The sequence below is a fragment of the Eublepharis macularius genome, chromosome 4 (genome assembly GCF_028583425.1).
Source record: "Eublepharis macularius isolate TG4126 chromosome 4, MPM_Emac_v1.0, whole genome shotgun sequence".
Taxonomy (NCBI): Eukaryota; Metazoa; Chordata; class Lepidosauria; order Squamata; family Eublepharidae; genus Eublepharis; species Eublepharis macularius.
This window is the reverse complement of record NC_072793.1, coordinates 186878695-186901357: the sequence shown is the minus strand read 5'-3', so window position 1 is coordinate 186901357 and position 22663 is coordinate 186878695. Positions and strand designations below refer to the sequence as shown.

General features: G+C 52.0%; 1 protein-coding gene across 1 annotated transcript; it reads left to right on the top strand.

The window, feature by feature from the left end:
- The first annotated feature begins 427 nt into the window (after positions 1–427).
- LOC129328045 (H-2 class II histocompatibility antigen, E-S beta chain-like) lies at positions 428–22446 on the top strand. Its single transcript, XM_054976783.1, has 8 exons — positions 428–559; positions 1698–1774; positions 3117–3301; positions 13009–13284; positions 19173–19454; positions 19696–19809; positions 21722–21745; positions 22236–22446. Exons 1-8 carry the CDS (start codon positions 428–430, stop codon positions 22247–22249), a joined length of 1104 nt encoding a protein of 367 aa, XP_054832758.1. The 3' UTR covers positions 22250–22446.
- Positions 22447–22663: the final 217 nt, after the last annotated feature.

Genomic DNA, 22663 nt, shown 5'->3' with positions numbered 1-22663 from the left:
GAGATTATCTCAGTCAGGCAAGCTGTGTGGAAAGTCTGTCTGGAGTTTATCCTTTAAAGAAGACCTGTGTGGAGAATTACTTTGTGTGAACTGAGCCATGCAAAGAAACTTAAAGAACAGACAACTCTCCTTGAAACCATCACGCTTAACTAATAGCGTGAAACCCATACACTTCGTGTAAAAATAAAAGTGTATTTTGTTTTTTCCTTCCTTTGAAGGACAATTCCAGTTTGCAAATGGCGAAATATCCCCCTGCCAGGCTACCCCTGTGCCCCCCCCAGCCCTTTGCTTCCCCTGTGCCCCCAGGGAGAGTGGTGCCTCTGACCTGCCACAGGTACCCCCGCCAAGCCCCCCATCCCGATGTGCCTGGTGCAGAGGGCCAGGGGGGCAATGGAGGCAGCGGGGCAGAGCTCGGTCCTGGCCCCAGATGGGTGCGGAGGAGAGCAGGGCCAAGGCAGCCAACGAGGAAAGGCCTGGGTGCCGATCTGGCTGTTGCCGGGTAGAGGTGTCCCAGGCTGCAGCTAGACCGAGGGAACTCCCGGCCACTGGAGCCCAGAAGGTAAAAACTGCCGACCCTGCCCAGGGCAAAAAGGTTGAAGGGAGAAAGAGGAGATTGGGACCCTCGGAGCCTCCTCTGCCCGTGTTGTCCATCTGTGAGCCTCCTGGGCAGGGGCTGCGTCATATGACCCATTCACATTCTGGGTGACCGAGCAAGGGCTGAGCCTGGGAGCCCCCCCTCCCCACGCACCTGCAGTGGCTCCTCCGGACCCCCAAAGTGGCCCAGCCAGCCTCTCCTGGGCTCTTCGGCCAGCCCCCCCCCCAGCCTGCCAAAGGCTTCTTGTTCCTTGCGCTGCTCACTAGCCCCCCCTCAGCTTGGGGTTCCCAATGGCTGCATCTCCCCCCCCCCATGGGACCACTTGTACCAAAGAAGCCCCCCTGAAAACACACGAAGCTGGTCCGTCTGACCAGGGGCAGCTCTGGCTGGCTGGGGCTCCACAGGGTCTTCCCCACCCGCCTGGCACGCAGGACAGGAGCGCCTCCCCCGCCCCTCCAGAGGGGCCCCCTGAGTCCTGAGGAGGCCAGCTGTCACAGGGCCTGGATCCGTGCCCTAGTGGCTGCTGCTGCGCCCCCTGCCCTGACCCTGCAGAAGGGGGCCAGGCGGAGTCTGCTCGGCCAGAACGTATCCTAATCCTGCCCCCTCCCCCCCCTTGTTCTAAGCTTCCGGATGACGGATCTTCCTTATTCATAGGAGGGCCTAGAGGGTGGCCGGATCTCTCTCTCTTTGCACCAGACCCCGGGGAGGAAGATTTTATTTATTTACTTTACATTTTTGATAGTCCACCCCTGCCCCTGAGGCTCAAGGCAGATTTTACAGTGCAAGTCGATAGGGTCAACGGCTGGGATCGTTCTGTGAACAACACAATAGAGTCTGCATTGCGGAAATCTGAAAACAAGCAGAAATCCCATTCAGAGCTGAAACAAAGAGCACACATTTATACGTGACATATAAAATGATGTGGAAGCTACCCCGTAGTATAGTCTATAGTCCCTGTCCCTTTCCAACACCGTTTCCTTCCAGCACAGCCCTATTAATTCTGTAAAGAAGAAGCTCTTCTGAATTATCCAGTTTTGCAGTTTGCAGAAAGCCAAAAGAGTGAGAGCAGCAGAAAGATACAGGCTTCCTCTGGCCCTTCCAGTTGTCCCATGGGGGACACCGTCTTCTTCAGGAGCCCTTCGCAGGCTCTTTGGCCCAGCACCTGCCCACCCTGTTGAGGTGGGCTCTGTGGCCCAGCCCCTACCTGAATTCTGGAATCAGCCTGAGGGACACAAAGACATCTTTCCTGGAAGCGCCTCTGTCTCTTCCTGCTCTTCCTCCTCTGAGCAGAGGAAGTCTCCAAGGGGAGACCCTAGTGTGGTGCATCCCCGTAGTCTAGCTTTGAGGTCTGGGTTTGACCAAAAGTGTCCCGGCATGGTCATAACGTAGAATTGGGTGAGGGCTGCATTCTCAGACTCCAGGAGCAGCGGGTTGGAATGGTTAGCGTTTCAGGTAGGTAGCCATGTTGTTCTGCAGTAGGTCAGCAGAAGTTTCATCCAGTGGCGCCTGAGAGACCAACAGGAGTGTCAGGGTATACACTTTCGAGAGTCAAAGCTCCCTTCTTAATCCGAAAATCTTGTTGGTCTCTAAGGCGCCACTGGACTCCATTCCAATGGTTAGAGTGTTGACTACAAGCAGGGAGAGCCAGGTTCGAATCCCTACGCTGCCACGGAGGCTCACTTGGTGATTTGGGGCAAGTTAATCTAGGCCTAGCCTACCTGACAGGGTTGTTGTGAGGATAAAACAGAGGATGGAGAATGGTGGAAGCCAATCATGGTCTCCGCTGGAGAGAAAAGCAGGACAGAGGGGCTTTGCCTCACCCCCACCAGCAAAAAAAGGGAGAAAAATGCCCCAAGGCCCCTCGGAACACGATGGCTGTCAATTATGAACAGATCAGACTAACAAAGCTGCCCTAAATGAATGAAGCGGTGGAGTTGGAGCCGGCCACTTCAGGCGCAGGGAGGGAAATCAAAAAGAGTCCAGTAGCACCTTTAAGACTAACCAATTTTATTGTAGCATAAACTTTTGAGAATCACATTCTCTTCGTCAGATGCATGATACAGAGACTGGTCAAATATAGAAGAGGAGGGAGAGAAGGGGAGGAGAGAGAAGAGGCAATTAGGGGGAGGAAGGGGGAGGGAGCAATCAAAACATTCCTTTGCTAGTATATGTAAACATCTCCTTTTGGTGTGTGGATCAGTTGGCTTCAAAGGAGTTTGCCCTGTTAGTTTGTAGAAGCCAAACAGCTAGACCATCCAATTCCAATGCAGTATGGGCCTTCGATAACCACAGCTCTCCCTGCCAGATGCATCTGACAAAGAGATCTGTGGTTCCCAAAAGGGAGGGGAATGGCACTCTTCGATTTACCCCCTGCACGTACACCCCACCCACCCATTTCCCTCTCTTTGGCTCTCCTCTGAAAACACATCAAATGAGACGAGTTGCTGCTGCTTCTGCCTGGAGACTGATGATGCTGCCTCAGCGTGGATTCTCATTGGTGCTCCTCTGGGCCTCTCCCCAGGACAGAAGAAGAGGCAAAAGCGCTTTTCGCTCCCCTGCAGGGAACAGACAAAGTTTCTCCCCAGGGCTGGAAGGGGTTTTTCTGTGGGGCAGCCATGGGGCCTGGCCTGATCCTGCTGGAGGCACTGTTGGTGCTGATGGGGCTGTCCCTGGTCCCTGGGGCAGAGAGGAGGCTCAAGACCCCCGGTGAGTGGAGCTCCTGGGGGGGGAAGATGGGAGGGGGCTTGCAGAGTGGACCCCTCCCCTCGCCACCCCCTTCTCCTGAGGCTGGGGAGGGGTCTGTGACCACCACCACCACCACCCCTGATGCCCTCCCAGGTCTCTGAGACAGGTCACCTTGTCTGGGAGTTGCCAAACCCCAGAAACTGAAAATGTTGAAGCCATGGGGGGGGGGTTGTTCCCCCATTTCTGTTATTATTTTTACTTTCCCACCAAAACTAAACTTCTTTTACCGATTGAACAACAAAAATACATCATTTATAACTTAGCATATAAAATTTGGATTTTTATGGGATTTAAAAGTATAAATATCTTCATTTTGTGTAAGAAAAATTGCAAGCACTCCCAATATGAGAAGAGTAGGGAACTCTCGCACCCGTTGCTACCACAGCACATCGATCTTTAATTTTTGCTGTTGGAGAAGTAAAAATTGAAGATAGGAAAGAAATTGTGTAATAAAGAAAAGAGAGTATATTATCTGGACAGAAACTCTCTCATGGAATGACAGGCAGAAGGAAGCACAGCCAGCGTGTCTGGATATTGACTTTATGAAAACACTTGAATAATTTATCATTAAACCCATGATAGCATATTAATCATGGCCAAAATGATTACAGTTAAACAAAAATCTTTAAAATATTATACATATCTACCGTAAAGGAGGATTTTTTTCAGTGCTCCAAGTCAGACTTTTTCATGCTAAATATTTGGAATGAGTGAAATGCTTTGTAAGGCCAGGTTTTTCTCCCCTGAAAAGAGCAAACATTTCATAGGATTTTCTTTTCGGTGTCTCCCCAGTTTTTTCATTCAAAAACTGGGGGAGGGTCTCAAAAAAATGAGGGACCCCCATTTTCCCCCCTCTGGGCCCCCACATCTCTAGGAGGAAGGGGGCCAGGGAAGGAGAGTCAGAGTGTGGAAGGGCTTGGGGTGGGGGGACTACAGAGCCGGTGAGACCAAGGGGTTTGATACTTCCCTCCACCCTGCTCCCAAATATGCTGCCGGTAGATGAGGACGGAGAGAAGTCCAACAGGTCAAGCATCTCTGTGAATCTTGATGCTTGCAAATGGTTGTGCTGTTACAGGCAGAGGAGTATCCGCAGGGAGAAGCAGTGTGTGTGTGGGTAGGGGGGGTGGCAAGTTGGTCTCCAGGGGGCTGGGGGGATGCAGAGCGGCCAGGGATGTCCCCCCCCCCCACTGCTCTTCTGTATCCGTCCCTCCCCACCCACCTTTTCTGAGCTCCTTCCACTTGTAGGGGCTTCCTTGAGATTTCTGGAAGGGGGCTTATGATTGGAGGACCCCCCCCAATCTTATGCCCTGAATGGAGGCCATGAAAGCGTGCAGAGGGGCCGGACCCCTTCCTCCTCCAGCGTCCTGCATTCTCTGCTGCTTCTGTGGCACTTGTTCTGCCCTGGGAGGACTTGCAGAGGGAGGCAGTTGGCCCAGGGAACCAGAACCCCAAGCCCCAGCGTGGGGTAGGAGCTGGAATGCTGGCCCAGGTTCTGGGAGACCCGGGTTCAAATTCCCCCCACCCTGCTATGATGCTAGCGGAGTGAGTCACTCACTCTGAGCCTGGCCTATACCACAGGGTTGTTGCTAGGAACATAAAATGAGGAAAGGCCCATCTCCTGTGTGTCAGAGCTGTGGCTAGATAATGTCCTTACTCCAGACTACCTTCTGCAATCAGACAACAGTCCATTGTTTCCAAAAGGGTTTTACTGAAGAGTTAGTTCATTATAGTCCACTGGCCTGAATACAATATTCAGGATGGTACATGTGAATTGTTACCAATGACAGGCAAAGCATGAGGTACAAAGTAACAGATCCCAGCAGGCCCAACCTCCCCCCATAGTTCTCAAAACAAGTCCCTTTGAAGCTAGGAAAGCGAAAGTTCTTCAAGGCCGGTTCATGGTGGAACAGCAGTAGCCAAAACAATCCTTCTCTGTGAGATAGCTGCCTGGGAACCTTGGCACCTGTGAAGAAAGCACTTAAACACTGAAAGGATTAAATATGGAGTCGGTTAAGCAAAGACATACATAACAGCAGTCAGAACCTGACATTCTGCCCCCTCTAAGATGCTCCCCCCCAGGTTTATGTGGGTAGCGAGAATGGAATGCTCTGACTAGTCTAGGAGCATGAACATGTACAGAATTCACCCACTCATCAAACCCAGAGTCAAAGTCCTTCCACCTGATGAGGTAAAAGAGCTGATTTCGTTTTAGTTTAGAGTCCAAAATTTGCTGTACTTCGTAATGAGTTTGATCATCAATCAAAGTTGGAATAGGAGGGGCACGGATGTGCCACTGGTCTGCAGGAGGAGCTTTTTTCAACAAACTAACATGAAAAGTATCGTGTACGTGGCGCAAATTCTTTGGTAAATTCAAGGCAACAGTCACTTTGTTGATTACTTTGCGAACAGGAAAGGGTCCAAGAAATTTTAACGCGAGCTTACGGCTGGTTTGAGCCACTTTCAGATTTTTTGTGGAAAGATAGACAAGTTCGCCGGGTTGTAAATCCCAATCAGCCGCACGGTGGCAGTCGGTGTATCGTTTGTAATCCTCTTTGGCTTTGTTGAGATGTTTTTTAATTTGAGTCCATTGTTGAGCAGCTTCCCCCCACCATTCAGTTACGTCTCTGGAAGCTGCAGTAGGAGGGGGGAGCGCTTCAAACGGGAAGGGTTTGAAGTGGAAGCCATAAACGACTTTGAAGGGAGTTTCTCCTGTGGAGGCGTGCACACTGTTATTATAAGAGAATTCTGCCAAGGGGAGCAAACCAACCCAATTATCTTGTTGGAAGTTAATGTAGCAGCGAAGAAATTGTTCTGGGATTTGATTAGTTTTTTCTGACTGTCCGTCGGTTTGCGGATGATGACTTGAACTTAAACCTTGTTCAATATCTAGCATTTGTAAAAGCTCCCGCCAGAAGTTGGCAACGAATTGTCTGCCGCGATCCGAAATCACCTTAGACGGAAAAGAATGTAGTTTTACAATGTGTTTCAGAAAGATATCTGCCAGTTTTTTAGCTGAAGGTATAGTGGTGCAAGGTATAAAGTGTGCTTGTTTGGAGAATAAATCCACTACGACCAGAATTCAGTTGTGACCTTTGGAGGGGGGTAAATCAGTAATAAAGTCCATGGATATTACTTCCCACGGTCTGCTTGGTGTTTCCAATGGTTGTAATAATCCAGGAGGCTTGCCTTTGCGGGATTTGGCACTGAGGCAAATGGGGCAGGATGCTACATATTGTGAAATGTCCTTGCGCATGCCTGGCCACCAAAATTGGCGCTGTACTAAATGAAGTGTCTTTAAGTACCCATAGTGTCCTGCTGTAGGGGCATCGTGACAGCACTGCAAGACTTCTTTTCTTAAACTGTTGGGGACATAAAAGCCAAAGCCATTCCCCGTGTTTCGATTGTTGGAGTTTGTCTTTGGGCACTTTCCCCCCCTCCTTTTCCACTTCAGCTTTTAGCTTCAATCTCCACCCCTGATTGGGTTGAGGGGGCTGGGCAGTGCGACTGCACGTTGTTACCACACCCCCTAGTTGCGTAGGGGAAAAGACGGTGTCTATAGTCTCCTCCCTTTTGCTCTTGTGTTGGGGCATGCGCGAGAGGGCATCAGCAAGAAAGTTAGTTTTGCCCGGCAAAAAGTTTAAAGTGAAATTGAATTTGGAAAAGTATTCTGCCCAGCGCAGCTGTTTAGCATTTAGTCTCCGAGGGCTGCGTAGGGCTTCCAAATTCTTATGGTCCGTCCAGACCTCAAATGGATGACGGGCTCCCTCTAACCAGTGCCTCCAGGTAGTGAGGGCGGCTTTTACAGCAAATGCTTCCTTTCCCCACACGTTCCAATTTCTCTCTGCCTCTGAAAATTTTCGGGATAGGAAGGCACAGGGCTTGAGTTTCCCGTCCTCCCCTTTTTGTAAAAGTACGCCCCCAATGGCGGTGTCGCTGGCATCGACTTGTACTACAAAGGGGCGATTTTCATCAGGGTGTTGGAGGGCGGGTTCGGAAACAAACTGCATTTTGAGAAGATCGAATGCCTCTTGGCATTCTCATGTCCAAGGCAATTTGGCACTCGGTTTTTTGGCATTGTCTCCCTTGTCTTTAGTTTTTAACAGTTCGGTTAGGGGGAGGGTAAGTTGAGCAAAGTTTGCAATGAACTCCCTATAGAAGTTGGCGAAATCTAAAAAGGATTGTAGTTCCTTGCGTGTAGCGGGAGTTTGCCAACTTTGGATTGCTTGTACTTTGCTTGGATCCATTTTTAAACCATCTTTGGAGATGCAGTAGCCCAAATAAGTGAGTTCTGTTTTGTGAAATTCACATTTAGATAGTTTAATGGGCAGTTAGATAGTTTAATGGGCACATTAGTGTAGTCAGAACTCTTTTTACAAGATTCACGTGTTCCTCCTCAGATTCCGAATAGATTAAGACATCATCTAGGTAAACCACAACTCCTTTGTACAAAAATTCGTGTAAAACTTCATTGATCATGGACATGAAAACCGACGGGGCTCCAGCTAAACCAAATGGCATAACTAAATATTCATACTGGCCGAGGGGCGTGTTAAAAGCGGTTTTCCATTCATCCCCTGCTTTGATACGAATGTGGAAGTAGGCGTCTTTTAAATCTAATTTCGTAAAGACCTTACCTTGAGCCACGATGTTGAGTAGATCTCTGATGAGCGGGATGGGGTAGGCGTTGCTGGAAGAGACAGCGTTAAGTCCCCGAAAATCCGTGCACAGTCTTAAGCCTCCGTCCTTCTTTTTGACGAAGAGCACTGGTGCAGCGTGTGGGCTGTTAGCCGGTCGTATAAATCCTCTTTGAAGATTAGTGTCAATGAACTTGCGAAGTTCTTCTCTTTCGTTGGGGCTCATGGGGTATAGGCGGCCCTTAGGCAGCGAGGCGCCTGGTAAAATTTCCACAGCACAGTCTGTCCTCCTATGTGGAGGTAAAGTATTGGCCTCTTCTTCTGTGAAGGCTTGGATGTAGGCTCTATATTGCTTGGGTATTTGATTAATTTCTTCCTGGCTGAGGAGAGCTGATTCTTTGTGGGTAGGATCGACACCCCAATTTTGATCCCAACAGTGATTTTTGCAGGCGTCGTGGCTGAATGTGATGCTTCCTTCTGCCCAGTTTATATAGGGGTTGTGATCGCACAACCACCGGCTTCCCAGGATCAAGGGGTATTTGGCGGTGGCACTAATGACGAATGATCGTACCTCCCAATGGTGTCCCATGCCGGTTACGACCGGAGTGGTTTCAATAGTGACTGGGTTCATATTGGTGCCGTCCATTTGTTCAAAAATGACGGGCGTTTCCAATTCTTGTACAGGAAGCACTAATCCATTCACCAAGGCTGGAGCAATAATGTCTCTTGAGCAGCCCGAATCTATTAGGGCTTGCACACGGATGTGCATTTTTCTATCTGGATTTACTAATATCATGGGTATGAAAAGTATGGACCCCGGAGGTCTGTTCAAAGCAGGAACAGACTGAGGTTTGATCTGCCGTTTGGGTCCTTTTACGACAGATCCATTTCGTTTCCCGAAGCGGGACTTTCTGGATTCTCTTCCCCGGTTAGAGCTGTGGAATCATACTCCATAACTTCTTCCAACTCTAACCCTCTCTCGGGGAGGTTCTTCTGAGGAGCTCCTCTGCCCCTCGCTGATCTGGGAGCTGGTGTTGGGCGCGGTGGCGCCGAGTAGGTTGCGGGGGCTGGACGTCTTAGTTGGAGCAGAGGTCTTTACACAGGCCGGTACGGACATTGCGCTGCAAAGTGACCACTTTGGCCACACTGCAAGCACAAACCTTGTTGCCATCTAGCATCTCTCGCTCCACGAGTAACGTATCCAGTCCCCCGGCCCCCTCGAACGAGAACTGAGGAGCGCCTTTGGCTCGCGGGTTGTTGATGTTGTTCCACTAAACGAACTTCCAGCATGCGATTTTCTACTTCGCAGGTCAATTGGATCCATCCTAACAGTGTAGGAGGGTTATCTTGCAAAAGAGCTCTATCCAACAACTTAGGATTTAATCCCTGTTTGAATAAAATGATTTTGGTAGATTCTTCACACCTTGGGCATTTGGCAGCAAGCTGTCGGAATTTTGTAACATAGTCTCTAGCCGACATGCTGCCTTGCCTAATAGACTGCAATTCAGTCCGGGCCCTAGTTTCTTCTAGGGGATCTTCGTATTGGGCTCGGAGCGCGTCCACTAGCCCTTGAAGTGTATCCAACTCGGGGGCACCAATATCATAAAGTCCTACATACCAGTCAGCAGCTTTGCCTTGAAGTCGCGATCCCAGGTGTTCGATTTGGCTGGCTTCGCTTCCAAATAGATGTCCCCATCGGTTGAAGAACTGTACTGCTTGGACAAGGAAAAATCCCAGTTTGGAAGGATCTCTGTCGAACGTAGCTTCCAGCTTAACCCATCCCATGGGAAGTTCTTGCCGGGGCGCTGGCGCTGGCATCGGGTAGACGTCGAGTGGGGCGAGTTGTAGAGGAGGCTGTCGCGGTGTTGGCAGAAGCGGCTGCGGAGGTTGATGAGGATAAGGTTGGGGTTGTTGTGGGGGAGGCCCTCTCGGAATCGGCTGGGGAGGCCCTCCAGGTACGGGTTGTAGCGGCGCTGGCCATAAGGGTGCCGGCTGCACAGGCGGTGGGCCTCGAGGAGTTGGTAATCTGGGCGCTGGTAGAAGAGGAGCAGGAGTTGGCCCTTGGGGTGCCGGTTGCAATGGGGTAGGGTGAGGAGAGATAGGTTGGAGAGGCGCGATAGCCCCCCGCGGCCCCGGCGTTTGGTGTGGCCTGGGAGTAGTACCTCTTCCAATTCTACTCGTCCCCGCGATGACTCGCGGAGGATCCCCTCTCGGGAGGCTTGGCGGCTGATTCGCTTGGGTCGTGGGTGGAGGTACTGTAGGGGACGTGGGCCTCAGGGGTGGTCCTGGTTCCTCACCTCCTCCGGTTCCTCTGTCCACGGGAATGGTTGGACGGTCGGGACGGGGTCTTCTGGGATCGGTTCTCCATCTCCTCCGCCGGTTCCGTCGTCACCTGGTATGATCGGTTGTTCGGGACGGGGATCTTCTGGACACGGGTTTTCAGGACGGGGTCCTTCACCGGTTACAGAATCAGAATCCCCCGTTTCCGGTGGCTGTTGCGGCCACGGTTGGATAGGGCCCTCCGGATGAGGCAAAAGATTTTGTAGGTTTGATAAACTTTGGCTGATGTCTGGTAGACCAGCTGGCGGTTTGCGTCCACCGTCCCCCACCACGAGTACAGATAGTAGGTGGACTGCGTGGGCTAAGCTTTCTTCCATGCTCGCTAGTCTGGTCTCCAAAACTTGCACTCTGTCAGGATTTACTTCCTCTTGTTCAGTATAACCAGTAGCTTGCGAGGTGGGCACATATTCGGTACGTGGCCTTGGTAGACCAGGTATGATTTCGTCTACTCCTTGTTCTTCTTCAGATCTGGCGGCTAAGATTCCTTTCGCCAAACCAGTGATTGCCGATATTCCAGAGTCAATGGCAATCGTTCTGCTTTGAAGCTGCACCCACTGGTGCTCGCTTACTTCTTGTTGCCCCGACCACGGGGTGACTTCCGAATAATCCCAGTTTAGGGCGCCACGGCGGGACGTCTCCCACTCTGTTTGTTCGGTAGTCCTGTTCCAGTAAAGCCACGGTTGGCTGCTGGCATGCTCGGGTATTGACTCCAAACTGCGCCGACTGTCCACCTGTGTTTGCGTGAACATCGTACTGGCCCTCCGTTCTCTCGTCTCCCTAGGTCTCGCACCCCACTGCGTCGGAGTGGGTACGGAAAACAGTGGTTCGGCTGTAGCTCTGGGCCGGGTATCCGCACTGCTGGGAGCGAGAGTGTAGAGCGTAGTAACAGAGGAGCTGGTTCCTCTTGGTACAGATTCTTGAGGTTCCAATCCTTGGGAGCCGGGGGAGACATACGGGTCAAACAAAGGATCCCTGAGTGGGACAGCTTTGGAGTCCGTTTGATCCGGCTTAGGCATTGGAAAAGGTGATTGGTAACAAAATGTCAGAACTGTGGCTAGATAATGTCCTTACTCCAGACTACCTTCTGCAATCAGACAACAGTCCATTGTTTCCAAAAGGGTTTTACTGAAGAGTTAGTTCATTATAGTCCACTGGCCTGAATACAATATTCAGGATGGTACATGTGAGTTGTTACCAATGACAGGCAAAGCAGGAGGTACAAAGTAACAGATCTCAGCAGGCCCAACCTCCCCCCACAGTTCTCAAAACAAGTCCCTTTGAAGCTAGGAAAGCGAAAGTCCTTCAAGGCCGGTTCTTGGTGGAACAGCAGTAGCCAAAACAATCCTTCTCTGTGAGATAGCTGCCTGGGAACCTTGGCACCTGTGAAGAAAGCACTTAAACACTGAAAGGATTAAAGATGGAGTCGGTTAAGCAAAGACATACATAACAGCAGTCAGAACCTGACACTGTGCTGCTCTGAGCTCCTTGGAGGAAAAGGCTGTTTCTTTATGGCTTCAGGGAGAGGCCCCTCTCGGGCGGGGACTCCTGACCCATTCCAGAATTGAGAACTGTGAGATCAGGACAGCAGGGAACAGCTACCCACAGGGACTAAAATAGGGACACAAAATGAGTGAATAAGCCACCAAAAGCATGAATAATGAGAGGGAGCTGCACATTAGAGAATGCTGCAATAAGCAGTGTAATAAACAAGGAACAAGGATATATACAAGGAACAAGAGCCCCGTGGCGCAGAGCGGTAAGCGGCAGTACTGCAGCCCAAGCTCTGCTCACGACCTGAGTTCGATCCTGGCAGTAGCCGGGTTCAGGTAGCCGACTCAAGGTTGACTCAGCCTTCCATCCTTCCAAGGTCGGTAAAATGAGTGCCTAGTTTCCTGGGGGTAAAGTGTAGATGACTGGGGAAGGCCATGGCAAACCACCCTGTAACAAAAGGTCTGCCAAGAAAATGACGTGACGTGACTTTGAAATGCTGGACTAGGACCTGGGAAACTCCGAGTTCAAATCCCCCCTTGACCGTGGAGGTTTTCCGGGTGACCTCAGGCCCGTCCCTCACACTCCCAGCTGAGCCCACCTCCCAGGGGTGTTGTGAGGATAAAATGCGGGAGAGGAGAACGATGTATGGGCAATCAGATAAATGCAGATAGTGGGTTACCATTTGGGAGTGGGGAAGCAGGGGCGGCTCAGGGGGAGATGGGAGAGGACGCAGGTCCTGGCCTGGCTCCCCTGCAAAGCAAGGCAGGGCGAGTCATGCCAAGCCAGAGGCAGCTGGAATGAGAGGGGCAGGGTGGGAAGCCCCGGCCTGGGTTGAAGCCAGGTCCGTGCGGGCGTGTCAGGGGCGGCGCTGGGGCGGGGGGGCTTGCAATGTCCAGCATGCGGAGGCCCCTCCTCGCAAGGACTCGCGTGCTTGGATCAGACCCGGGGGGGGGGCGGATGCAGCCCCCCCGTTGCGCTTTGTATGCGAGTGCGGAGGGGGCGGGCGGCGGCGGGGGGGCTTCTTGCTTCCTTCTCTCTGCGCCCCCCCCCCCCCCCGGGGAGTCGCAGGCCGGGAAGGGCCGAGAGTTAAGGGCGGCTTCAGGGCGCCCCCTCGGCTCCCCCCCCCTTCCCCGGCCCGCTTCTTTGTGGGGGGTCCCGGGGCTGACCGGCCTTGGCGCGCCTCCCCCTCCTCTCCCCCCGCAGCCGCCCGTTTCCTGTACCAGGGCAAGGCCGAGTGCCGCCTCGCCAACGGGACTCGGGGCGAGGTGCGCTTCCTGCTGAGGTACATCTACGACCGCCAGGAAATCGCGCGCTTCGACAGCCGCCGCGGGACCTTCGAGGCCGTCACGGAGCTGGGCCGGCCCGACGCCGACTACTGGAACAGCCAGCCGGGGATCCTGGACTACAAGCGGGGCGAGGTGGAGCGCTTCTGCCGCCACAACTACGGGATCTACGAGCACTTCCTCACCACCAGGAAGGGTGAGCGGGGGACGGAGGGCTTTCTTCTTCCTCTTCCTCTTCCTCTTGAGAGGTCCCTGGCCGGGGAGGCCTTTAGGGTCACGGGGCAGAGAAGGAGGGCCAAACCCCTGTGCAGAGGGGAAGCCCCTGGAGCAGGGGGGGACGACCCTCCTCAGGCAGCCCCCAGCCCCCTCCCTTGGAGAAACCCCACACCACAGGTGAAGGGGGCTGCAGCCATTGCCCCCTCCGGCCTCCCTAGGCCACAAAGGGGCAGAGGAACAGCAGTACGAGAAAAGGGGGGAGCCGGATCTGCAGAGGGGGAAGGAGAGGTCTGCAGAGGATCCCCCCCCCCCAGCTCAATCCACCTTCCAGTGGCAGGTCACTCCGCAACACCCACCCAGGACAGAAGCAGCAGTGACACATTTTCACAGACGTTGAATTGGGTGAAGGCAGAAACTTTGGGGGAGAAATTCAAATATAGGCAATAGATAGATAAATAGAAGGCCTCATTTACAACTTACTCAGCTTACACCTTTGTACCATTCATCACATTTCCAGAACTTAAAAGTGTGTATATATATCTTCCTTTTCTACAAGAAGAATTCCAAGCATACTTGAGAAAGAGTTGCAAACTGCTTACACCACCTTAGCATGTAGATTTTTAATTTTTTCCATTTCAGACACAGGGAATAATAAAACTTGAAAGCAGATAGTAAACTCTACTAAACAAACTCTGCAGTAAACAAAACAGTGTGTATTATTCACACACAGACTCTCTCACACAGCCCCCACGGGTCAGGCTGCCAGCATGTTTGGATATCAACTTTATCAAAACACTGCCCTCTTCAATTTATTGGCATTAAACATATTATAGCATATTAATCAGAGAAAAAAATCTTTAGAATATTCTATATTTCTATAATATTAGAAGTCTCCCCCCCCCACCAAATTCTTTCTGCTGGAAAAATTGAACCTCAGACTTTTCCATGCCGTACGTGCATTGTGCAAAAAGGCATTCTACTCATTCTAAAAGAGATCATATCTCACGGGAGTTTTTTTTCTGTGTTCCCCTAAAGTTTCCACCAGAAAAATAATTAGAAGCCCACAGAAAAACCAGCCCCCACCCCCTGAACTTCCCTGTTTTTCCCTAAAATAAGTGCCCAAAGAAGCTAATGGGATTCATTACTTATGTTTTATTTCATCTCAGTATTCAGATTTCTGCTTGGTTCCGAATCTCTGTTTTCTTTCCCCCATTGTGTTGTTCATTAAATGGTCCCAGCCTTGGATCACATTGACCCACACTGTGTAACCCACCTTGAGTCTCAGGGAGAAAGGCAGACTGTAAATAACATAAAAGGAAAAATAAAATAAATAGATGAGACCAATGAAATGTATCCAGACAAGACTGAGGTGCTGTCGGTCCACAGCAAAGCTGCCCGAGGACTGAGGACGCAGCCGGTCCCAGAGGGGGTTGCACCCCCCCCTCCCAAAGGAGCAGGTTAGCAGCATGACTGGAGCCTGAACTTATATTTAGAGATGCAAGTCTCTTCCGTGGCGCAGAGCATCTTTTGTGCACTTCAGTTGGTGTTCAGAGTTATGGCCCTTCATCAACAAGTGTGACCGGCCACGATGAGCCAAGCTGGAGTTACATCCAGGCTAGAGTACTGCCATGCTCTCGCTGTGGGGCTGCCTTTGACATCTGCCTGGGAACTTTTGCTGGCATAAGCTGCAGCGGCCAGGACAATGCCAGGGGTTACGTACAGGGATTGTGCCCCTCCAGTGCTGAAAGATCTGCAGTGGCTGCCTGTTGGTTGTGTGAGATTAAAAGGAAAAAGTTAGCAGAGTTTGATTTTAGCGCATTGGAAATAAGTAGACCTACTTCTGTAAAATACTTTACTACGTAACAGTGAAAAAGGGTACATTTGGTAAGAGAACAAAGAATAGTTAACTAGCTACATCTCGATGGCTGGACTAGAAGCCTAGAGAGAGAAACTTAGAGTCTGAGACTGAACTGAGAACACTGAACACGCTGAACAAAGAGCAATAAAACCTCAGTCTATGCTGCTAGCTAATTGCCCCCCCCCCCCAATAAAGTGGCTCATCCAATAGACATTCTTGGATTCTCTCATTAGGAGGACTAAAGATACCCCTTTCTAGGGTCATAGGTGCAGAGGAGTTAGCCGTGTTAGTCTGTGGTAGTAAAATCAAAAAGAGTCCAGTAGCACCTTTAAGACTAACCAATTTTATTGTAGCATAAGCTTTCGAGAATCACGTTCTCTTCGTCAGATGCCTGATACAGAGACTGGTCAAACACAGAAGAGCAAGAGAGGGAAGAGGCAATTGGGGGGGAGGGGGAGGGAGCAATCAAAACATTCCTTTGCTAGTATATGTAAACATCTCCTTTTGGTGTGTGTATCAGTTGGCTTCAAAGGAGTTTGCCCTGTTAGTTTGTAGAAGCCAAACAGCTAGACCATCCAATTCCAATGCAGTATGGGCCTTCGATAACCACAGCTCTCCCTGCCAGATGCATCTGACAAAGAGATCTGTGGTCCCCGAAAGCCCACGCCAGGTGCCACTGAGCTCCCCCAGACCCCACCTCTGTAAAGGAAATCTGTTACCTGTGGTAATGTGATAACCATTCATAGTCCCTATTCAGTCCCAGCTTGACAGAGTCATATTTGCACATGAATTCCAGTTCAGCAGCTTCCCGTTGGATTTTGTTTTTGAAAGGTTTCTGTTGAACTACAGCGACCTTTAAGTCTTTGGTGGAATGTCCTGGTAGGTTGAAGTGTTCTCCTACTGGTTTTTGGACGTTTCCATTTCTAATGTCAGATTTGTGTCCATTTATTCTTTTGCGTAGAGGTTGGCTGGTTTGTCCAATGTACAGAGCAGAGGGACATTGTTGGCACATGAGGGCATATATCAGATTGGAGGATGAGCAGCTGTAAGAGCCAGAGACAGTGTAGTTGATGCCATTGGGTCCTGTAATTGTATTCCCTGGGTAGATATAGGGGCAGAGCTGGCATCTGGGTCTGTTGCAGGGCCTGGTACCTGTGCTGGTGACTCTGCTGGCCGATTCATGGTTGTGAGTGAGAAGTCGTTTAAGGTTGGGGGGCTGTCTGTAGGCAAGGAAAGGTCTTCCACCCAGGAAGGCTTGTGAGAGAGAGGTATCGTTTTCCAGGATGGGTTGTAGCTCACTGATGATACGTTGGATGGGTTTGAGCTGGGAGCTATAGGTGACAACCAGGGGTGTTCTGTTGTTAGTTCCTTTAGGTTTGTCCTGGAGCAGACTGTTTCTGGGTACTAGTCTGGCCCTGTTTATTTGTTTCTTCACTTCATTTGGTGGGTACTGTAGTCCCAAAAATGCTTGTTGTAAATCTCTTAAGTGTGAGTCTCGGTCGAGAGCATCGGAGCAGATACGGTTGTAACGTAAGGCTTGGCTGTAGACAATAGACCAAGTGGTATGGTTAGGGTGGAAGCTGGAGGCATGTAGATATGAGTATCGGTCTGTTGGTTTCCGGTATAAGGTGGTATTTATTCGCCCATTATGTGGTTGTACAGTGGTGTCCAGGAAGTGTACCTGTTGTGTAGAGTGGTCCAGGCTCAGGTTGATAGTAGGGTGAAAGTTGTTGAAGTCCTGATGAAATCTCTCAAGGGCTTCCTTCCCATGGGTCTAAATGATGAAGATGTCATCCAGGAATCTTAAGTATAGTAGTGGCTCCAGTGGATGGGAGCTGAGGAAGCGTTGCTCCAAGTCCGCCATGAATATGTTAGCATATTGTGGTGCCATGCGTGTGCCCATGGCTGTGCCATTAACCTGTAGATATAAGTTGTCACCAAATTCGAAGTAATTGTGAGTGAGTACGAAGTGACAAAGTTCAGTGGCAAGGTGTGCTGTGGTTTTGTCTGGTATAATATTCCTTATGGCTTGCAGTCCATCCGCATGTGGGATATTGGTGTACAGAGTCTCCACATCCATGGTTGCTAGGATGGTGTCATCTGGTAGGTTGTCAATGGACTGTATTTTCCTGAGGAAGTCAGTGGTGCCCCGTAACTAGCTGGGTGTGCTGGTGGCATAGGGCCTGAGGATAGAGTCCATGTATCCCGAGACTCCTACTGTGATGGTGCATTTTCCTGCAACAATTGGGCATCCTGTGTTACAACAGAGGCTGAGCCCCCACCTGTCCGAGATGCTGTATTCCTTCATTGGGGGGGGGTCCAACTAGATGACCTCCAAGACATCTTAACATATTCCCCCCCCCCCACTTCAGTGCCTTGCAAACGGACCCAGCTTCTCCTTTGGATGGCGTTCTGTGAGGGTCTCTTGCCCAGGAAGGGGCAAGAGGCTCCTGAGAGACGAACACGTTTCTTGTTCCAGCGGCAGCTGTCATGGACTGGAGCCCAACACGTCTCAGATGCTGGGGGTGGGGGTGGGGGGGTGGGGCTCCGCTTTGCTTTTCTCCATCTTCGAAAAGGTCCTTTTGAGTCCCCTCCCCCTCCTTGCACAAGTCAGGGGTCCTTTGGGAAGAGCCTGCAGGTATCTCAGGGGAGGGGTCGCGACCCCGAGACTCTCATCCCCCGTCCCTGAGGGCTCCCCTGGCCATTCAGGTCCCCCGGGAGCCTCTAAGAGCTCTGGCGGTGTCTTTGTGAAGCTCCTCGGCCTCCTGGGTTCCTTTGAGTGGGTGTACCTCTTGGCAAGCAATACTGGACACAGGCAGGTAAAAATATTATTGGAGTTTATTAAAGAAAGAGCCCAGGAGCGTATGCAAGGCAGGAGCCGCTCTCAAAGGCATTTGGGCAAGGCATGAAAGCAAATGACAGCTTGCAGGTCTAAACGATGTCCTGACTGGCAAAAATGCTCTTGGCTGCCTGGCCAGAAACATTCTCTGCGTTGCTTCCAAAGCTGGAGGGTCTGACCAAAGCTGTAGCAGAGAGTCCCTCTGTGGCAGCTTCCTCTGGGCATCCGGGCAGGGGGGCATGGGGCTGAGGAGCTCTCGCCCCCACTGCAGGCCGCCAGCGATGGCTGAAGGCAGAACGGCTTGGTGGCTGGACGCGAAAGAGATCACTTGCCTAGAGGCAAAAGAGAGGCTTCGTGGGATCCAGGCCGGGGCATCTGCCCGCTCCTTGGAACCCCTCAGGGCCCAGTCCCTTAACTGGGTGTGGAGGTTTAGGGGGTGCAGCAAGGGGGGATCTCAAGACCAGGCTGCAGCCTGCCCCGAGGCCACGCTCACCGCAAGGCAGCCCAGGCGCAGTTAGTCAGCAAGGCCGCCCTCGGGCCCAGCAGGGAGTGTGCAGGGCTGGAGGCCTGAACCAAAGACTCAGACGTGACACTTTTCATGAGGTAGTCAAAGGCCTGCCTGCAAAGAGGGGGTTGTTACCTCTGAGGCACCCCCAGGGCCTTTTTTGGTGGTGGTGGGGAGCCCTGAGCAAGGCCCTCTTCTCTCAGCCCGAGGCCCCCAGTCTTTGACGGAAAGAGGCACTGCAGTCCATTGAACAACAGCAGACTTCCACACGTGCGGGTTCTCTCTCCCCTGCCAAACGGGGGTCCAGAGAGTTCGAACGGGCCCAGCAGGTGAACTCCGGTAGCCTTCCGGCTGAGTGTTATCCAAAAGAGAATACGGGACAGGCTGGACGTGGGCCTGATCCTGCACATTGGGAAGCCAGATGGGACTGCAGCAGAGGGAGAGAGGTGCGTTTGTGTGTCTGTTTGTACAGGTTTGTGCCGGGACCGGAAGGTGATTCAGTGGAGCATCGGCTGTCCTGGGTGGGGGGTGGGAGAGGCCAGGGGATGGAGTCACTACAAATGTATCAGCTGTGGATGTGAAAACGTCTCCCTCTTCTCCACCCGTCTGTGCTTTTCTGGATCTCCTGCACCTCTGAAATCCCCCCCTTCTTTCCCTCCCCTCCAGTTCAGCCCACGGTGAAGATCTCCCCCACCAAGGCCGAGCCCCTGTCCCACCACACCCTCCTGATCTGCACCGCGGCAGGATATTACCCCTCGGAGATTAAGATCAAGTGGCTGAAGAACGGGCAGGAGCAGACGGAGGGGGTGGGGTACTCGGATGCGCTCCAGAACGGAGACTGGACCTTCCAGAACCAGGTGATGCTGGAGACAGTGCCTGAGAGGGGAGACATCTACGCCTGCCAGGTGGAGCACAGCAGCCGGGAGGAGCCGATCACCGTGCAGTGGGGTGAGAAACTCAAGGTCTTCCCCCCTTCTCCCCTTTTTCCATTGAGACACAATTGCACAAAGTGCAGGGAGACCGTCTCACAAGCCCCCTTTTCCAAGACTGAGAAGAATCCCTCTCTGGTGTGGGAGACCTTGCCGGCACGTAGCACATAGGTCAGGTTCATCATTTAAACTCTGTGGGCTCAAAGACCAAGTCTGGCCCCGATCCGTCTTCTCACGTGAGGCTCCTTCTCTTTCCCCAGAGCCACAGACCTCGGACTCTGCCAAGAGCAAAGTGTGGACGGGGGTCGTGGGGGCCGTGCTGGGGGTGGTCTTTGTGGCCGTGGGACTCGCCCTCTACCTGAAGAGCGGGAAAGTTAATAGGGAAGGGGCTGGATGGGGGAGGGACTTGAGGAAACGGAGGCGGGGGCACAGTCTCCCCTCCTGCCCAGGAATCTGCCCAGAATTGGACCATCCGGACAGGGAGAAATGTGGTCTCCCCGGCTCACACAGCTCTCGCTTCTCCGTGGTGCCTCTTCGCAGAGCCAGTTTTGGGAGCTGCCATTTGTAGCCAAGAAGACGGCCCCAAATGGTCTAGGAGTACCCTAAATATTTTAAACTTTTCAGCAGTTTGGGCCACAGGCAAAACCACACAAGAGGGCAAGCAAGATGATCAAGGGGTTGGCGGAAAAGCTGAAGAGTCTGAGAGATTCATTTTAGAAAAGAGAGGAGTAAGGGTGGGGGGGACGTGGCAGAGGTTTATCAAATTACGCACGGGGAGAACGTTTTTCTCTCTGTCACCCAATACGAGAGCTGGAGGCCGTCTGATGAAGCTGAGGGGGAGTAGATTCAGGATGGGCAAAAGGAAATATTTTATTTATGTCATTTATAGTCCGCCTGTCTCAGCCCCTGAGCTTGAGGAAAAGGAGCCCAAGGGAGAGGCCAACTGAGGATGCAATTGGCATTTGGTGGTACAAGGAGGGCAGGGCGTCTGGGCAGGAAGGCGGGCAGCAGGAGGGCCTAGAGGGCTGATTGGCTTGGAAGGGGGGAAGGCTTGGAGAGAAGCGGGGGAGGGCAGAGGGCAAGGGACAGTCGGGCACAGCAGGGCGGGCACTGGGAGGGGAGGGGAAGGCAGAGTCGCTGCCCTCGTCCTTCAGGGCTGGATTACCTCACTCCTGCGTCCAGTCCTGGTGGCCACAGCTTGCAGCCATTCAAGGAAGCCCAGAGCCTCTTTTCCCCCCTGGCCCTAAGAGACGCGGGGCTCTCTCTGTGCCCTGATTAGAAAAACGCTGCCTGCCTGGGAAAGAGGGAACAAAAGAGGCAGATTTTAGGTGGGTGGCCATGTTGGTCTGCAGCAGAGCAGCAGGATTTGAGTCCAGGGGCAGCTGAGGGCCAAGCTAGACGAAATACACAAGAAATGGCAAGTGAATAGACCCACGTGTATTCCTCCCTGTTCACTTGTGCTCCACCCAATCACGAGTGAAGTGCGAGTGGAGCACAAGTGGACTGGGAGGAATACACGTGGGTCTCTGTTCACTTGCCATTCCAGTGTCATTCCTCACTTGTAGCTTGGCCCTGAGAGACCACCGAGGTTTTCAGGGGCTAAACTTTCAAGAATCAGGGCTCCCTTCTTCAGACACAAGTCAGTAGAGTCAGAGACAGCAATAATGAAAGAAACCAGAACAAAACTGAAGAAAAATTTTGCGTGGGGGGAGGGCATAGGCATTTTTAAGGAATTTGTTTTCTTTTCATCTTAATAATGATAATTACAAAACACCCCATTTTCGTTACTACTGTAATTAATAAGAAAGAAATACATCCGTCTAGACGAGACAAACCAGAAGTCCGGCTGCTGCCTCTGGTTTGGTGTTCAGGCAGGAGAGACCCTTCCTGGCTGTCTTTTTAAAGAGGGAGGACATGCGAGGGGGGGGAGTAGGGGGAGAATTCCTGGCCAGTCTGGCATACGTGGCTCTCTCTTCCTCAATGGAGTCTCGCAACAACAACCTTGCGAGGTAGGTTAGGGTGAGGGAGCGAGACTCGCCCACGTGGCCTCAGAGGATGGAACCGGGAACCTGTTTGGCATGGTGCCAGGGTGGGGAAGGGGCTTCTTGGGACCCTCCATGGGAAGCAGCAAGGCCTTCTTGTTTCCTGGGGCTTTTGGGGGGAGACGCATGGCTGGCATCTTGCGGGGGAGCTGCGGTATGTTTCTGGAAGCCCCCTTGAGCAAAAGAAGAAAGAAAGATGGGGTGTCCGTATTTATGTAAATAAAATGAATCTCTTTTCTTTCAGCAACTCCCCTCCCACCTGCTACAGGTAAGACCCTCTCTTTATTTACAGTCCACCCCCCACCCAGAGTCGAGGCAGATTCCAGACTGAGCAGCCACAGCTGTAGGAACGGTGGGAGACGGGGCATATAAGAATGCCAAAACCAGACTACAGAAATTGGAAAACCTTGCTGGAAAAACAGAATGAGGCTGAATTCTCCCCCCTCCCCAGTTTTGTGTGTGTGTTTATTTTGCCTTCCTCTAAACTTCTCTTCAAAGTAAAGTTAAAATGGGCCCCACAGCATCCTTAGTAAGGAGGGGACTGAAGAGTCCCAAAACACCCCCTGGAATTTCAGTCTGCCCCACGTGTATGTTCTCTGTAAACACACCTGGAGGGTGGGACAGCATTGTTATCCCTGTATTTTGAGGGGAGGGGGTTTCATGTGACTTCGGGGGTCTCGGCAGCTGCTGCCCCCCTCCCTGGGAATTCACTTCTGGCTTCTGATTCTTCCCCCTCTTCTCTCTCTCTCTCCCGACAGCCCTCATCAGGTAACCCTCTTCCTGCCCAGGAGCCTGAGACTGTGGAAGGGCCTTTCCTGTTGCAAATGCCCCCCTCCTGTCCTTTCCTCTGGGGAGGGGCATTGCAGGGGGTGAAGATGGACGGAGGAAGGGCTGCTTGAGACTGGCGCTGCTCGCCCCTCCCCTGCAACTGGTTTCTTCTGTGCTTCTCTTTTATTACTTGTGGGGAGGGGAGTCGATCCTGCCACGCAGGGAGGAAAAGGCTGTCACTTTTCTCCAGTCCTCTGTACACTTCATCAGGAGGGTTGCCAACTCTGGCTTGGGAAATGCCTGGAGAATTGGGGGTGGAGGCTGGGGAGGGTGGGGCTGGGGGCACAGCACAGTTTAATGCTATCGAGTCCATCCTCCAAGGCAGCTGTTTCCTCCAGGGCAACAGAGCTAAGAAGTT

Coding starts and splice junctions, on each gene's coding strand:
- LOC129328045 (XM_054976783.1), top strand. CDS start 428: ATGGGTGCGGAGGAGAGCAGGGCCAAGGCAGCCAACGAGGAAAGGCCT. Junction 3,302..13,008: donor GAGGAGGCTCAAGACCCCCG/GTGAGTGGAGCT, acceptor CTCCCCCCGCAG/CCGCCCGTTTCCTGTACCAG. Junction 19,810..21,721: donor CTACCTGAAGAGCGGGAAAG/TTAATAGGGAAG, acceptor CTTTTCTTTCAG/CAACTCCCCTCCCACCTGCT.